Source organism: Anolis carolinensis, chromosome 4 (genome assembly GCF_035594765.1).
Source record: "Anolis carolinensis isolate JA03-04 chromosome 4, rAnoCar3.1.pri, whole genome shotgun sequence".
Classification (NCBI taxonomy): domain Eukaryota; kingdom Metazoa; phylum Chordata; class Lepidosauria; order Squamata; family Dactyloidae; genus Anolis; species Anolis carolinensis.
The window spans coordinates 251,149,014-251,167,476 of NC_085844.1; the positions used below are offsets into that span (position 1 = coordinate 251,149,014).

At 47.8% G+C, this 18,463-nt stretch overlaps 1 protein-coding gene across 1 annotated transcript in view; it reads left to right on the forward strand.

Annotated features, from left to right (window-relative positions):
- LOC134298562 (BPI fold-containing family B member 4-like) overlaps positions 1 to 18,463 on the forward strand; it is a 53,826-nt gene that overhangs the window by 31,476 nt on the left and 3,887 nt on the right. The window contains exons 15-16 of the mRNA XM_062979193.1: positions 6,454 to 6,517; positions 10,613 to 10,689. Of these exons, the coding sequence (XP_062835263.1) occupies positions 6,454 to 6,517; positions 10,613 to 10,689 (141 nt within the window). The remainder of the gene's footprint in view (positions 1 to 6,453; positions 6,518 to 10,612; positions 10,690 to 18,463) is intronic.

Consider the following 18,463-nt stretch of genomic DNA (forward strand, 5'->3'; position numbering starts at 1 on the left):
CTGTCCAGAGTTCCTTTATACTTTTTTAACAGGCTGCAATGGAATACCGGGTGTACCTTTCCTAGGTCCTTTGGTAGCCTCAGCTCATAGGTCACTTCGTTTATTCTTTTTGCTACCCTGAATGGCCCTATATAGCGTGGAGCCAATTTCTTGGATGGGAACCCCAATTTCAGGTTTTTTGTGCTCAGCCAAACCAGATCTCCTTCGCCCAATTTGTCCCCCTCTCGGCGCCTACGATCCGCAAAGAGCTTGTACTTCTTTTGTGTTTCCCGCAATGCCTCTACCACGGTTCGCCACCCTTGCTTGATTTTGGCCGGCCATTCCTCGTCGGTCTGGCCCTCCCCTTCCTTCCACTCGGGTAGCCTGGGGAAAGGTGCCACCTCCTGTCCGTATACTATTTCGAATGGGGCACGACCTGTGGCCGAATGTACGGCCCCGTTAAAAGCCATCTCAGCAAACGGAAGAAGGTCCGCCCAATCATCCTGTCTATAATTGGTGTACATCCTTAAGAATTGGCACAGTGTCTGTTGGGTACGTTCGACCCCCCCGTTGGTCGCGGGATGAAAGGCCGAGCTCAGGTTCCTTTCTGCTCCTAACAGCTGTAAGAATTTTCCCCAAAATTTTGCAGTAAATTGGACTCCCCGGTCACTAATTATCTTGTCGGGACACCCATGTAGGCGATATACGTGCTTCACATACAAATCAGCAAGTTTTTCAGCTGAAGGAAGTTTTGGCAGAGCCACAAAGTGTGCCTGTTTTGAGAATAAGTCCAATATTGTCCAAATGTATCTGTGGCCTCTGCTGGGGGGTAGTTCGCCTACAAAATCCATGGCTACGCATTCCCATGGCCTCATGGGCTCTACCACCTTCTGCAATAGCCCCTGGGGCTTCCCCGGTGGTGTTTTTCCCTCTGCGCATAATTCACACTGCGTGACGTACCCCCTGGCGTCTTTCCTCATTCCGGGCCACCAGCATTGTTTGGCCAACAGTTTAATAGTCCTGGTGGGGCCTAGATGACCCGCACCCTTGTTATCATGGTACTTCCTTAACATTTCTCGTCTTAAACATTCAGGAATATACAATTTCTTATTTACAAACACCAAATCCCCACACAATTCTCCCTTTTCTTTGTTTGTTTGTAACCATTTGTCCATTCCATACGCTCGCTTCAACTCTTCCTCCCATATTTCTCCTCCCCCCGTGGAAATGGCAGTACGTTTGTTTTCTTTGGCCGCTTGTGCTCGAGTTAGTACTGCCAGGCCCCATTGCTTATCAAGAAAAATACTCCCTTCAGATTCCTGAATTCCTCCCCCGTGCTGAGGCATCCGAGAGAGAGCGTCAGCGAGTATATTATGTTTCCCCTGGAAGAATCTGAGTCTGAAATCAAAACGGCTGAAATATTGGGCCCATCTAATTTGCTTCGCTGATAGTTTACGAGGGGATCTTAGATACTGTAAATTTCTATGGTCAGTCCACACCTCAAACGGTGTTCCACTTCCTTCCAGGAAGTGTCTCCAGCACTCTAGTGCTTTTAGAATCGCTAAGGCTTCTCTCTCCCAAATCGGCCAGTTTTTTTCTGTATCACTAAACTTTTTTGACAGATAGCCACATGGCTTCAGGTTCCCCCCCTCGTCTTTCTGTAGCAGAACCGCCCCATATGCCCGGTCTGACGCATCGCAATGTAATACAAAGGCTTTAGACATATCAGGGTGCTGTAGGACAGGCTCCTCCGTAAAACGCTTTTTAAGGGCTTCGAAAGCTTCCTGGCATTCTATTGTCCAGGTCAGTTTGGCCCCTGGGGCCTTCACTTTGGCTGTTTCTCCCCTACCTTTAGTCTTTAACAAATCCGTTAATGGCAAAGTGAGGCGCGCAAAGTCCTTGATAAATGTTCTATAGAAGTTTGCGAACCCTAGGAAGGATTGCAGCTGCTTCCGTGTTTTGGGGGCTTCCCACCCCCTCACGTCTTCTACCTTCGCAGGGTCCATCGCCACTCCCTGGGAGGAAATCCTATACCCCAGAAAGTCTATCTGGTCTTTATTGAACTCGCACTTGGCAAGCTTCGCATACAGTTTTGCTTCTCTCAACTTTTGCAGGACTTCCCTGACTAGTTCTACGTGTTGCTCCTTAGTCCGAGATACTAACAATATGTCATCTAAAAAAACAAAGACTCCCTTGTACAACAATGGATGCAACACTTCGTTGATTAATTGCATGAACGCGGCGCCTCCGCCGCACAAACCGAAAGGGAGCACACGATAATTGAATAATCCGAATGCACAGGAGAAGGCCGTCTTCCACCTGTCCTCTGGTTTAATCTGCAATTTATGGTATGCTTCAATTAAGTCCAATTTAGTGAATATCTGTCCCTCCGATAACTGGGCGATCAAGTCCTTCACTAAAGGTAGGGGGTATTTATTTCCAGAACTGATTGCATTCAGGCCCCTGTAGTCAATGCAGAGCCTCAGCGTTTGGTCCTTTTTGCGCCTGAACAACACAGGCGCCCCTAGAGGGGAATTTGAAGGCTCTATGAAACCCCTCGCTAGGTTTTTATCAATGTATTTTCTCAGTTCCTCCTTTTCCCTAGCCGACATTGGGTATATTTTTGCCTTAGGAAGCTCTGCTCCTGGGACTAGCTCTATCTTCACTTCAACTCTCCGCTTCGGTGGGAAACTGTCTGCTTCCTTCTCATCAAATACGTCCACAAAATCCCGATACTCTGGGGGTAATTTATCTGCCAGTTCTGCTATCCTGATAGAGTCTTCCTCCCCCCTTTTCCCCGGCTCTCTCTCCACTTCCTGGCTCCCTTCTTCCAACTTCATCCTAAAGATCATGCTCTTATCCTCCCAGTTGATTTGCGGGTTGGCCTGCCCCAGCCATGGCATGCCTAGTATAACATTATAGCTGGCTATTTGTGATATCACAAATGACACCTTTCCTTCCCAACTCCCTATCTTACACTTTACATCTTCGGCACTGTACTTAGCTAATGATCCCGATGCTGTGGATCCGTCCAACTGCGAAAAAGCTATTGGGGATTCTAGGTTCGTTCTTTCGCATCCCAATCCCTCGGCTAATTCAGGGGAGATGATGTTCCTGGAACATCCACAATCCACAAATGCTTTGCAGGTTGCTTGTTTGCTGCCACTTTCCAGCTGAATGGGGACCACTATCATGGCTTTGTCCTGACTTACCAACCCCCCCGAGTGGTGCCTCATCGGTGGTTCTTCCTCGGCGCGTTTCCCTGCCACGGCTCTTGGTTTGGGCGGGCCTCCGCCTTCCCCTTTTCTCTGCCAGCACTCGGCAGCCCTGTGGCCCAAACGGCCGCACACGAAGCAGCCCCTCCTGCTGGTGCTCACGTTCCCTGGCGGCTCCGTTCTCCTCCCGGCTGGGGTTGATCCCTCCTTCCGGCTCCCCTCTTTCATCTGCGGCCGCTGCTGTAGCCCTCCTCGGTGCCTCCTCGCCTGGGCCAGCGATGTCTCGACGCGCCCCGCCAGCTGAATCCATCCGCGCAGTGTGTCAGGCTCATCACGATGCACCGCCCAGGAGAGGATCTCCCGCCTGAGCCCCTCTTTGAAGAGTTCTATCTTTGTCACTGCAGACCATTCCGGCACCTTTTCAGCGAGGCATTGGAACTCCTCCGCATACTCAGATACCGACCTCTGCCCCTGGGAGACGGTCTTCAACTCCTCCCTCGCCCGGATCTGCTCCAGTGGATCTCGGAAACGGGTCTCCAGGGCCCCCATAAAGCGTCGGAGTGACCCCAGACATGGGTCGCGCCGCGCGTGTAGTTGAACGTACCAGCTGGCCGCTCCCCTCTTCAACACTGCACCAATGGCCCGTACCCGGCTGGATTCCGTTCTGAAAGTGTGGGCATTGTCCTCCATATAGCCCCTCACCGTGGTCAGGAAAAAATCCAGTTCAGAGGACTCTCCCCCAAACTCGATCCTTAGTTCCTCTCGTCTCGGTAGGGGTCCCTGTGGTGGCAATCCCCAATCCTCCGCCCGTCGCAAGCCCCCTTGCGGGCCAGTGGGCCCCGCTGCTGCTTCCCTTTGTCCTGTGCCACGCCCGGCATTCGCCAGGGGCACCAGGGTCTCAGTTGGGAGCGTAGCCGGGATTCTCGGAGGCTTTTCCCCTTCGTCGTCACTCTCCTCCACCCGCGTCAGGCTCGTTTGGATCTTGGGCCGGGCACCGGGCTCCTTTCGCATTTCCCTTCCCTTCGGTGCTGGGAGGTCTGCAAAGCCCTGGCTGCTTCCCATGCTCACGTCCCACATTGAGCTAGCCCGGAGTTCCCTTCCTCGCTCCGGCTCCGCCAAAACCGCCAGGCGCTCCATCGCCCTCGACATCACTGCCAGGGTGGTCTCCATCGCCGACATCCTCTCCTCCAGAAACACCATCTTTTGCGGGCCTGGGGAAGGTGAACCTTCCTCTCCTCCGGTGCTGTCTCCCCGCACCACTCCACGCCTCTGGGTTACCCCATTTGGCTGGGCATAAGCGGTGGAGGACGCCAGGGCCGCCAGCTGGTGGAACTCAGCGTCCGTCTCGGGAGTGGCCCTTTCCGACCTTCCTCCTCCGGCGCCCAAGAGCTCTTCATCCTCCACTTGCATGTTACACCTCACCGCTACAGCGGGATGGTGTCCGTATTCTTGGCTTAGTGTCAGCTCACCACAGCCGCTCCTGAATGAACACACAAGACTCTCTGTGATATCACCAGAAACTTTTACTGTAGGAAACATGAACATCAGAAAAGCCAAGAATGGGAGGCTCCGGCCAACCCTCCTTTATATACCCTCCCCCTCATTTGAACAGTCTCTTCCCGCTCAGTAAAACCCCGCGCAAATTCCCCGCCAAGTCCATCAGCCGTTTCTCCTCCGAGTCCTGGGACGCAGGTGTCTTATCGATGTCAGTGACCCTGAAACTCAGAGCCACATCCAGGCTCTAGTAGCAGGGTTCTGACAGTTCTGTATTTGAAACTCTGAAGAACCAACAAGAGGAGTCCTTCCTTCTGCTATTCAAGCTGGCTTTCAACATGGAACCATGGCCCCATTTACGCTGCCATATAATTCAGTTTCATAATACAGTGTACCGTATATACTCGAATATAAGCCAACCCGAATATAAGCAGAGGCATCTAATTTTACCACAAAAAAACTGGGAAATCATTGACTCAAGTATAAGCCGAGGGTAGGAAATTTCAGAAATAAAAATAGATACCAAAAATTACATTAATTGAGGCATCAGTAGTTAAATGTTTTTGAATATTTACATCAAGCTCTAATTTAAGATAAGACTGTCTAACTCTGATTAAATCATTATTCTCATCTTCTTTAATGTAAATGTGCTTAAGTATCCTTTTAATAATAATAGAGTAAAATAATACATGTAATAATAATAATAAATACTGTACTGGAAAATAATACATTTAATAATAAATAGAGTAGAATAATAAATGCAATAATAATAAGATCAGATTGAAATAAAAATGTACAGTAGAGTCTCACTAATCCAAGCCTCGCTTATCCAAGCCTCTGGATAATCCAAGCCATTTTTGTAGTCAATGTTCTCAATATATCGTGATATTTTGGCACTAAATTCATAAATACAGTAATTACAACATAACATTACTGCATATTGAACTACTTTTTCTGTCAAATTTGTTGTATAACATGATGTTTTGGTGCTTAATTTGTAAAATCATAACCTAATTTGATGTTTAATGGGCTTTTTCTTAATCCCTCCTTATTATCCAAGATATTCGTTTATCCAAGGTTCTGCCGGCCCGTTTAGCTTGGATAAGTGAGACTCTACTGTATTAATAATAATAAAAACAACGTAAAATAAATGTAATAGTAGCAACAATAATAGGATACAATAATAAATGTAGTAATAATAGAGTAAAATAATAAAAGTAATAATAACAATAATAATAATAGAGAAAAATAATAAATGTACCATATATTTTTGAGTATAAGCTGACCGAAATATAAGCCAACCAGGATCCTCACCCGAGTATAAGCCGAGGGGGGCTTTTTTAGTCCTATAAAAAGGGCAGAAAAACTAGGCTTATACTCGAGGATATACAGTAACTGTATTATTTGAGTCTAAGGTCCCATTTACACTTCCATATAAAATCCAAATTATCTACTTTGAACCAGATTATATGTTAGTATAGAACCAGGCCTCTGCTACACTGCCATATAATCAAGATGATCAAAGCAAATAATCCATATTATCTGCTTTGAATTGGATTATATGAGCCTATACTGCCATATAATCCAGTTCAAATCAGATAAACTGGATTTTATATGGCAGTGTAGAAGTGACCTAGTTCTGCTTCTTCCGATTCAAATATGTCTGTGTATTTTGTCTATTTTGACAGTACCTGGCTAGATGAAGTTTGTTTTAATAGGCTGTTTGTTCCATGACTTGACCATTTCTTTCTTCCTTCCCTCACAGGTTAGCAGCTTCTTAGACCCCCTCTCTTCCTTAGTGAATGAAGCCATTATGCCTGTCCTGAATGGTAAGACCCTCAGTGACTGAGCAGCAAAAGAATAAACAGGGAGATGTTTCCAGAGATTTGATATGTGGAGGGTAGCTAGCTACATGTATTTGCATGGCAGGTGGGGGAGATGGCTAGACAAATCCATGGAGGAAAGGGTTAGACAAAATCCTGATTATTGGGTCTCATAAGGGTTATGGGGCTTCGATGACAAGAAGCATACAGTGGGATCTTGATATCTGATGGGATTTGGTTCCAGGATGTCAAAATCCATGGATACTCAAGGCACATTACAAACAATGATCCCAGGACCCTCCCGTAGATGCCAGAATCCATGGATGCCCAAGTCCCATAATAGACAATGGTTTCAGGACCCTCACGTACATGCCAAAATCTATGGATGCTCAAGTCCCATTACATACAAGGGTCCCAGGACCCTCCCTTAGATGCCAACATCCATGGATGATAAAGTCCCATTACATACAATGGTCCCAGGACCCTCCCTTAGATGCCAACATCCATGGATGATAAAGTCCCATTACATACAAGGGTCCCAGGACCCTCCCTTAGATGCCAACATCCATGGATGATAAAGTCCCATTACATACAATGGTCCCAGGAGTCTCCCGTAGATGCCAAAATCCATGGATGCTCAAGTTCCATTACAGGACCCTCCTATAGATACCAAAATACATGGATGCTCAAGTCCCATTACATACAAGGGTCCCAGGACCCTCCCTTAGATGCCAACATCCATGGATGATAAAGTCCCATTACATACAAGGGTCCCAGGACCCTCCCTTAGATGCCAACATCCATGGATGATAAAGTCCCATTACATACAATGGTCCCAGGACTCTCCCGTAGATGCCAAAATCCATGGATGCTCAAGTTCCATTACAGGACCCTCCTATAGATACCAAAATACATGGATGCTCAAGTCCCATTACATACAAGGGTCCCAGGACCCTCCCTTAGATGCCAACATCCATGGATGATAAAGTCCCATTACATACAAGGGTCCCAGGACCCTCCCTTAGATGCCAACATCCATGGATGATAAAGTCCCATTACATACAATGGTCCCAGGACTCTCCCGTAGATGCCAAAATCCATGGATGCTCAAGTTCCATTACAGGACCCTCCTATAGATACCAAAATACATGGATGCTCAAGTCCCATTACATACAAGGGTCCCAGGACCCTCCCTTAGATGCCAACATCCATGGATGATCAAGTCCCATTACATACAATGGTCCCAGGACCCTCCCTTAGATGCCAACATCCATGGATGATAAAGTCCCATTACATACAAGGGTCCCAGGACCCTCCCTTAGATGCCAACATCCATGGATGATAAAGTCCCATTACATACAATGGTCCCAGGAGTCTCCTGTAGATGCCAAAATCCATGGATGCTCAAGTTCCATTACAGGACCCTCCTATAGATGCCAAAATACATGGATGCTCAAGACTCGTTACATGCAATGGTCCCAGGACCCTCCCTTAGGTGCCAGCATCCATGGATGCTCAAGTCCCATTACATACCAGGGTCCCAGGACCCTCCCTTAGATGCCAACATCCATGGATGATAAAGTCCCATTACATACAATGGTCCCAGGACTCTCCCATAGATGCCAAAATCCATGGATGCTCAAGTTCCATTACAGGACCCTCCTATAGATACCAAAATACATGGATGCTCAAGACTCGTTACATGCAATGGTCCCAGGACGCTCCCTTAGATGCCAACATCCATGGATGATCAAGTCCCATTACATACAATGGTCCCAGGACCCTCCCTTAGATGCCAACATCCATGGATGCTCAAGTCCCATTATATACAAGGGTCCCAGGACCCTCCTGTAGATGCCAAAATCCATGGATGCTCAAGTCCTATTATATACAGTGGTCCCAGGACTGTTCCATAGATGCCAAAAACATCTTGGGTATTTTTTTTTGGGGGGGGGGGATATTTTCAAGCTGTGAGTGGTTCAATCTGCAGATGCAGAATCCATGAATACAGAGGGATGACCATACTCCAGAATGCCAATGGCTGGAGAGACCTCTTGCTTTCCTGCCCTCATTGGCCAATATCTTGCCTTCTGTGTTCTTTACACCAAAGGAAGAGCAGATGTAATAGGGTGCATCTACACTGCAGAATTGAATGCAGCTTGACACCGGTTTGATTGCCATGGCTTAATCCTGGGAGTTATGGTTTGGTGAGGCACCAACACTCTTGTGGAGAGAAGGCTGAAGTCCTTGTTAGACTACAATTCCCAGGATTTCATAGCATTGAGCCTTGGTGGTTCAAGTAATGTCGAACTGCAGAGTAAGTAAAGGTAAAGGGTTTCTCCTAACACTAAGTCTAGTCGTGTCTGACTCTGGGGGTTGGTGCTCTTCTCAATTTCTAAGCTGAAGAGTCCGTAGACACCTCCAAGGTCATGTGGCCATAGGCATGACTGCATGGAGCGCCATTACCTTCCCACCGAAGTGGTACCTGTTGATCTACTCAAATTTGCATGTTTTCGAACTGCTAGGTTGGCAGAAGCTGGGGCTAACAGCGGGAGCTCACCCTGTTCCCCGGATTCGAACCACTGACCTTTCGGTCAGCAAGTTCAGCAGCTCAACAGTTTAATCCGCTGTGCCACCGGGGGCTCTGAACTGCAGTATAGATGCACCTAATGCCTCAGTTGGGGAATACCTGTCCTAAGAACTTTAGAACTATAGTGTAGGTTGGTACATAAATATATGAAAAGTCAAACTAGGAATGGGAGACATGGACCATAGCCTTCTGGCAAGCAAACTAGTGAAATGTGTGCTAGGTGGATCTGTAACTGATCAAGTGAACGAACCCAGAGGGTGATTCTTCCCAATGCACCTTCTTCATCCTGGAAAGAAGTAACAAGTGGAGTTCCACAAGCAGGGTTCCATCCTGGGCCCGGTTCTGTTCAGGATCTTTATTAATGACTTAGTTGAAAGGCTAGAAAGCACAATCATCAAGTTTGTAGATGACACCAAATTGTGAGAGATAGCCAATACTTCCAGAAGACAGGAGCAGAATCCAAAACGACCTTCACAGATTAGAGAGATGATTGGCCAAAATGAACCAAGTGAAGTTCAACAGGAACAAATGCAAGTTACTCCACTTAGGCAGAAAAAAAGGAAATGCACAGATACGGAATGGGGGATGATGCCTGACTCAAGAGCAGAACGTGTGAAAAAGATCTTGGAGTCCTCGTGGGGAACCAGTTGAACATGAGCCAACAATGTCATGCGGCAGCTAAAAAAGCCAACGGGATTTTGGCCTGCATCAAGAGGAGTCAAATGCCTAGATCCAGGGAAGTCATGCTACCCCTCTATTCTGCCTTGGTCAGAAAACACCTGGAATCACACTGTGTCCAATTCTGGGCACCACAATTGAAGGGAGTTGTTGACAAGCTGGAAGGTGTCCAGAGGAGGGCCACTCAAAGGATCAAGGGTCTGGAGAACAAGCCCTATAAGGAGTGGCTTAAAGAGCTGGGCATGGATGATCCATGAGATCTCTTCCAACTCTAGGATTCTATAGTCCACACATCCAAAATAATGTTGAGTCAACACAGAGACCATGTAGTGGATTCGCAACACAAACATTGAGTTCAGCCATTACTCCACAATAAAAAAAAAACCATGGGATTTACTCCATAGCTTCTCAGAAGATCCAGAGTGATCCTGCAGTTTTGGGGAAGTGGACAATTGGATCCAACTATATCCACTGTCCATACCTCCAATGCATCCGTTACTGTGTTGCCACCAGCAAACTCTTCTCCCTCTACAAACTTGCTGGCAGTGTTGCATTTTTGATGGTGAGCAGAAATGCGACATTGCAAGCAAGTCTTTGAGAGAGACCTGCTTGCTGATGGAAATGCACCATTGAACCGTCCATCCATGGAATCGGCCAAAGGCCTCCTGGAGTTGCATAGCAGAAGCTTGAGAACAATCTAAATTTGTTATTTCCCAGTAAGCATAGACAAGGCCGCGCTCCTCTATTGCAGGTTCTATAAGCAGGTTCTGGACATCTGCCTGCAGCATCACTTCTCTTGGAAGGACTAAAATAATACCATTTCTTTCTTCTAGTACCTCTTGGTCTTGGAATCCCTCTGCCTCAACTCCTAAAAATTCCCCTGGTGAATGTGAAAATCCAAACAATTGTGGTAAGACTTGAATCACATCTTATTATTATTATTATTTTATTGTATGACACAGCAAACAAGATAGACATGCTGGATTTCATATCACAAAATCACAAGTCGAACACTTCCCAAGTGTCTAGGACTGTGTGATGTATTTTTGGATGATGCTCGCAGATCCCAGCAGGGTGGCCTTTTGCAGTTGGCAGATCGTAATTTTGTCAATGTCTATTGTTTCCAAATGTCGGCTGAGATCTTTTGGCACGGCACCCAGTGTGCCCATCACCACCGGGACCACCTGCACTGGTTTCTGCCAGAGTCTTTGCAGTTCAATCTTGAGGTCCTGATAGCGGCTGAGTTTTTCCTGCTGTTTTTCGTCAATGCGACTGTCACCTGGGATGGCAACAGCAATGATCCAAACCTTTTTCCTTTCCACAACTGTGATGTCTGGTGTGTTGTGTTCCAGAACTTTGTCAGTCTGGATTTGGAAGTCCCACAGTATCTTTGCGTGCTCATTCTCCAATACTTTTGCAGGTTTGTGATCCCACCAGTTCTTTGCTGCTGGGAGGTGGTACTTGAGGCATAAGTTCCAATGAATGCTTTGGGCCACATAGTTGTGCCTCTGTTTGTAGTCTGTCTGTGCGATTTTCTTACAGCAGCTGAGGATATGGTCAATGGTTTTGTCGGTTTCCTTGCACAGTCTGCATTTTGGGTCATCAGCTGATTTTTCGATCTTGGCCTTAATTGCCTTTGTTCTGATGGCCTGCTCCTGGGCTGCAAGGATCAGGCCTTCTGTCTCCTTCTTCAGGGTCCCATTTGTGAGCCAGAGCCAGGTCTTCTGTTATTATTATTGTTATTATTATTATTATTATTATTATTATTATTATTATTATTATTATTAATAATAACAACAACAGTAATACCAATAACAATACTCTCTTGTTTCAATTATTACAAGAACTCTGTAAGAGAGATCAACATTGGGTTTAACCTAAAAAGTTTGGGTTGAAACCAGACCCATTGTTTAGATGGTTCCAAAGTTGTGGTTCACTCCAGATTCTTGGGGATTCAAGGTTTTGGCCTGCCTTTACTCAAATCATCTCTGTATGCCATTTACTTCAGATGGAGTTGACTGAGTGGTCCTTTGGGACAATGGGCCAGTGTAGATGTGCCAATTGTTTTCATTGTGTTGACGGTGGAGTGGCCCAAGCTGTAAATTGAGCGGGAAAGGATGCCATCCCATTTCCTTCCAAGCCCCTGTGGCTGGTGGCTGCTCTTTCAAACCCTATCAAAGTAGTCTCCTTTTCTGGAAGATTTTTTAGCAGAGGCTGGATGGCTATCTACCAGGAAGGATCTTTCTGCCTGGCAGAATAAAGTTAGACTGGATGGCATTTGGGGTACTTACAACGATGATTCTATAAATATGGTGGAGAGTGAGCATTTCCCTTGCCTGGTTGCTAACTTGGTAGCAACCCGTTCCTTCCTTCCTTCTTCCCTTTCTTCTTCCCTTCCCCTTCCCCTGCTTTTCTTCCTTCCTTTCTTTTTCCCTTTCCTTCTTCCCTTTTCCTTCCTTCCTTCCTTCCTTCCTTCCTTCCTTCCTTCCTTCCTTCCTTCCTTCCTTCCTTCCTTCCCTTTTCTCTTTCCTTTTTCCTTTTCCTTCTTCACTTTTCCTTCCTTCCTTCCTTCCTTCCTTTTCTCCTTCCGTCCTTCCTTTTCTCCTTCAGTCCTTCCTTCCTTCCTTCCTTCCTTCCTTTTCTCCTTCCTTCCTTCCTTCCTTCCTTCCTTCTTTCCTTCTTCCCTTTCCTACTTCCCTTCCCTTCTTCCCTTCTCCTTCCTTCCTTCCTTCCTTCCTTCCTTCCTTCCTTCCTTCCTTCCTTCCTTTTTCCCTTTCCTTCTTTCCTTTTCCTTCCTTCCTTCCTTCCTTCCTTCCTTCCTTCCTTCCTTCCTTCTTTCCTTCCTTCCTTCCTTCTTCCTTCCCTTCTTCGCCTTCTTTCCTTCCTTCCTTCCTTCCTTCCTTCCTTCCTTCCTTCCTTCCTTCCTTCCTTCCTTCCCTTCTTCCCTTCTCCCTCTTTCCTTCCTCCCTTCCTTCCTTCTTCTTCCCTTCCCTTCTTCCCTTCTCCCTCCCTCCCTCCCGCTCTTCCTTCCTTCTTCCCTTCCCTTCTTCCCTTCTTCCTTCCTTCCTTCCTTCCTTCCTTCCTTCCTTCCTTCCTTCCTTCCTTCCTTCCCTTCCCTTCCCTTCCCTTCCCTTCCTTCCTTCCTTCCTTCCTTCCTTCCTTCCTTCCTTCCTTCCTTCCTTCCTTCCTTTCTTCCCTTCCTTCCTTCCTTCCTTCCTTCCTTCCTTCCTTCCTTCCTTCCTTCCTTCCTTCCTTCCTTCCTTCCCTTCTTCCCCTTCCTTCCATCTTCCCTTTCCTTGTTCCCTTTCCTTCTTCCCTTCTCCTCCCTCCCTCCCTCCCTCCCTTTTCTTCTTCCCTTCCCCTTCCTTCCTTCCTTCCTTCCTTCCTTCCTTCCTTCCTTCCTTCCTTCCCTTTTCCCTTTCCTTTTTCCTTTTCCTTCTTCACTTTTCCTTCCTTCCTTCCTTCCTTCCTTCCTTCCTTCCTTCCTTCCTTCCTTCCTTCCCTTTTCTCTTTCCTTTTTCCTTTTCCTTCTTCACTTTTCCTTTCTTCCTTCCTTCCTTTTCTCCTTCCGTCCTTCCTTTTCTCCTTCAGTCCTTCCTTCCTTCCTTCCTTCCTTCCTTCCTTCCTTCCTTCCTTCCTTCCTTTTCTCCTTCCTTCCTTCCTTCCTTCCTTCTTTCTTTCCTTCTTTCCTTCTTCCCTTTCCTACTTCCCTTCCCTTCTTCCCTTCTCCTTCCTTCCTTCCTTCCTTCCTTCCTTCCTTCCTTCCTTCCTTTTTCCCTTTCCTTCTTTCCTTTTCCTTCCTTCCTTCCTTCTTTCCTTCCTTCCTTCCTTTTTCCCTTTTCTTCTTCCCCTTCCTTCCTTCCTTCTTCCCTTCTCCTTCCTTCCTTCTTCCTTCCCTTCTTCGCCTTCCTTCCTTCCTTCCTTCCTTCCTTCCTTCCTTCCTTCCTTCCTTCCTTCCTTCCTTCCCTTCTTCCCTTCTCCCTCTTTCCTTCCTCCCTTCCTTCCTTCTTCTTCCCTTCCCTTCTTCCCTTCTCCTCCCTCTCCTTCCTTCCCTTTCCCTTCTCTCACCTCTTTCCTTCTCCCTTCCCTTCCTTTTTTCCCATCCCTTCTTCCCTTCCCTCTCCCTCCCCTCCTTCCTTTCCCTTTTCCCTTCCCTCTCTTCCTTCTTCTTCCTTCCCTTCTTATTCCTTCTCCTTCCTTCCTTCTTTCCTTCCTTCTCCTTCTTTCCTTTTCCTTTCCTTCCTTCTCTTCTTCCTTCCTTCCTTCCTTCTTTCCTTCCTTCCTTCCCTTTTCCCTTTTCTTCTTCCCCTTCCTTCCTTCCTTCTTCCCTTCTCCTTCCTTCCTTCTTCCTTCCCTTCTTCGCCTTCCTTCCTTCCTTCCTTCCTTCCTTCTTTCCTTCCTTCCTTCCCTTCTTCCCTTCTCCCTCTTTCCTTCCTCCCTTCCTTCCTTCTTCTTCCCTTCCCTTCTTCCCTTCTCCTCCCTCCCTCCCGCTCTTCCTTCCTTCTTCCCTTCCCTTCTTTCCTTCTCCTTCCTTCCTTCCTTCCTTCCTTCCTTCCTTCCTTCCTTCCTTCCTTCTTTCTTTCCTTCTTTCCTTCTTCCCTTTCCTACTTCCCTTCCCTTCTTCCCTTCTCCTTCCTTCCTTCCTTCCTTCCTTCCTTCCTTCCTTCCTTCCTTCCTTTTTCCCTTTCCTTCTTTCCTTTTCCTTCCTTCCTTCCTTCTTTCCTTCCTTCCTTCCCTTTTCCCTTTTCTTCTTCCCCTTCCTTCCTTCCTTCTTCCCTTCTCCTTCCTTCCTTCTTCCTTCCCTTCTTCGCCTTCCTTCCTTCCTTCCTTCCTTCCTTCCTTCCTTCCTTCCTTCCTTCCTTCCTTCCTTCCTTCCCTTCTTCCCTTCTCCCTCTTTCCTTCCTCCCTTCCTTCCTTCTTCTTCCCTTCCCTTCTTCCCTTCTCCTCCCTCCCTCCCGCTCTTCCTTCCTTCTTCCCTTCCCTTCTTTCCTTCTCCTTCCTTCCTTCCTTCCTTCCTTCCTTCCTTCCTTCCTTCCTTCCTTCCTTCCTTCCTTCCTTCCCTTCTTCCCCTTCCTTCCATCTTCCCTTTCCTTGTTCCCTTTCCTTCTTCCTGTGATGACCCATGGGCCTTGTAGTCCTGCTCAGGACATTGTAATTCCTGATGAAGAAGAAAACTTGGGTTTTTTACCTTCCCAGTCAGAACTGGATTCCTCTCAGCCAGATCTTTCCCAGGCAGATCTGGGAACCTTGCACCTGCAAGAAAGTTGTCTCCCAGAAGTATGTCAAACAAGCCCAGAGCCTACTTCTCCCGTGTTCTTGCGCCGGGAGTTTTGTAAACAACAGAGAAGTTTGGAATCAGCTTCGCGCAGGAGTGCGAGAATTGCAGCTAAGAATGTAGCCAATTAAGACTGTTTCTCGTGAGAATCTTTAAGGAGTCTAACATCTGGTCTCAGAGTTTAGCTTTCGTTTCTGATTCCCAGAGAACTGCTTCGGTGGGAAAGTTAGACTCTATATAGGTGTTTTACCCGCGTAGTAACTTCGCGGAGTCAATTCGTCAGCCTACGGAGCGAGTTGTGTCTGGACAGCGCGCTCCGATTCAAGCCTCGCTCCTGCTCAAGCCTTGCCCTGCTTTCCAGCCTTCGCCCTGCTTCCCAGCCTTGTTTACCTACGGACTTTGCCTTGTTGCCCAGGACCAATCCTTGCCTTGTATCACAGATTTTACCAAGTTATTCCACGGATCTTGTTCTTGTTCCTTGTTACCTTGTTCCACGTTTAAGCCTTGCTTCAAGTATCGAGTTATTTCCTAGCCTTGCTCAAGTTTATGGACTAAAGGACCTTGTCATCTCCCCTCACTTTGCCTGGCAAAGTGAGTGTTTCGGTTACTGGATTACAACTTTGGACCTTAATATTTCATATTGGACATCGCTTTTTTGGACTAATTTAGACCTTTCCTGAAAGGTCTGCTTTTGGACTATTTCATATACTTGCTTTTATTAACTTTATATATTCCTTCAATAAAGATATTAGTTAGATTCTGGCCTCTGTGTTTGGTTATTGGTGCCTTTGCAACCTGGGTCCTGACAGTTTGACTCCGCCACCCTAAGCACCAATTAACCTCGGCCAGAATGTCTACCGGAACCGTGCCCGGTGGGCAGCCACTGAGCTACACCATCAGCAAGGACGAAGTGGATCGCATCCGCGACAGACTCAACGCCCAGGATGGAGAAATAAAGGGCTTGCGGGAGCGCGGGATCCGCCTCCCGGCCATGGCGTTGCCAACCAAGTTTACTGGAGAAGCTTCTAAGGTTCATGTTTTCCGTCGCCAATGTCAAGCTTATCTAGAGGCCCGTGATGCCGAGTTCCCCCAAGAAGACATCAAAGTGGCGTGGGTTTACAGTCTTCTAGACGGGCCAGCGGCCAATTGGGCGACGGCACTGTTCGACCAAGCCTCTCCACACCTAAGATCAGCGCAACACTTCTTGGACCACCTCAAGGAGACTTGGGGAATCGAGGACAATTTGGAGGCAGCCGGTCACAAACTCCGTCGCCTTTTCCAAGGAGACAGACCTATGTCTCAGTATATAGCCGAGTTCTGAGTGCTGGCCCACAACACCGGCTGGAACGATGTAGCCCTCAGAGGTCAATTCCGGGAGGGTCTCAACATTGAAATGCTGGAAGAAATCTCCAAGGTGGATCCTCCCCAGACCCTCGAGGCACTCATTGATCAATGTTTACGGGCTGAAGTCATGATTGCCAACAGGAAACAGTGGGTTCGAGGCCAGAGCGGTAGAGCCGGGGCAAAACCCCCCGCTCCCGCCAGCGTTCAGCCACGTCCAGTGTGGAGACCCCCACCACCAACCCCATACCCCAGAGGAAGCGAGGAGGTGCCGATGCAGTTGGGCAACGTGCGTCCCAGACTAGATGCCGCCGAGAAGGCCCGTCGTCAACGCTTAAACCTCTGTTGGTACTGCGGGAACGGGGGCCACTTCGCCAGAGAGTGCCCAGCCAAAGGGAAGCCTGCCGCCCGTCTTGCGGCGGCGTCCTCCACGGAGACGAAGGCGTCTGAGCCGACTGGCACACAGCCGGCGGGGGAAGCCAACGACCGGGCGTAGAGAGGCTCGCCAACCCGGTCAAAAAATCCATTCAAGAGCCGCCTACTGGGGTCCTGTTCCTTCTCGTGGTCACCTTATGGTCAGCAAAAAGGGGACCCGTCATGATCCACGCCATGATAGACTCTGGAGCCACCAACAATTTCATTGATAGAGAGTATGCCGACTCTCTGGGATTACAATACCATGATTTCAAGAATGCCCGTGTGGTGCAAGCCATAGACGGCCGCCCCCTCAAGACGGGCCCCGTAAGTCAGTGGTCGGAACCCACCAGGATGTGGATAAGGGAACATATGGAAGAGATTTCCTTCTTTGTTACCGAGGTTCCCCATTTCCCTGTGATTTTGGGAATTCCATGGCTGACTCTCCACGACCCTAACATCTCCTGGTCCAACAGAGTACTGCAGTTTGCTTCACAGTACTGCCAAAACCATTGCCTTGTAGCCAAGGTCTGCCATGCCACAGACACCGAGCCCATCATCACCCTGCCCAAGAAGTACTCCGAGTATTGGGATGTATTCAATGAAAAAGAAGCCGAGAAATTACCCCCACATAGACCTTATGACTGTGCCATTGACCTGGTGGAGGGGGCCCAGATCCCGCGAGGGCATCTATACTCTCTGACTGAACCAGAGCAAGAAGCTCTCAGAGAATTTATAGAGACAAACCTTCGTAAGGGATTCATTAGACCCTCTCAATCCCCAGCCGCCTCCCCAGTGATGTTTGTGAAAAAGAAGTCAGGGGAACTACGCTTGGTGGTGGACTACAGAGCATTGAACAATATCACCAAGCGGAACAGCTATCCCCTGCCCTTAATCTCGGATCTACTGGATCGGCTTCGAGGAGCCAAGGTTTACACCAAACTGGATCTTCGGGGGGCTTACAACTTAGTTCGCATCAGAGAAGGGGACGAGTGGAAGACCGCCTTCCAGACCAAATTCGGATTATTCGAGTCCCGAGTTATGAATTTCGGATTATGCGGAGCTCCCGCAACGTTCCAGCATTTTGTCAATGACATTTTTCAGGACTATCTAGACAGGTTCTTGATAATCTACCTGGACGATTTTTTGGTGTTTTCTAGATCACAATCAGAACATGAGAACCACGTCAAAATGGTGTTACAACGATTGCGGGATCATGGACTTTATGCCAAGCTGGAAAAATGCGCTTTTGATCTACAAGAGGTAGATTTCCTTGGTTACCGCATCTCGCCTCTAGGGCTTTCCATGGATCCAGCCAAGGTTTCAGCAGTATTGGAATGGCGGGCGCCAACCAACAAGAAAGAGGTGCAGCGTTTCTTGGGGTTCGCGAACTATTACCGCAAGTTCATTCCAGATTTTGCCCGCTGGTCTGACCCCATCACTAGCTGCATCCGTGGAAAACAGCCTTTCCGCTGGACTGATCAAGCAGAGAAAGGGTTCCAGCAACTAAAGAAACTATTCACGTCCCAGCCAATTCTACAGCACCCAAATCCTGGAACCCCTTTTGTTGTGCAAGCGGACGCCTCTGATGTGGCAATTGGGGCTGTACTCTTACAACCGGTGGGAGATCACCTCCATCCCTGTGCCTTTTACT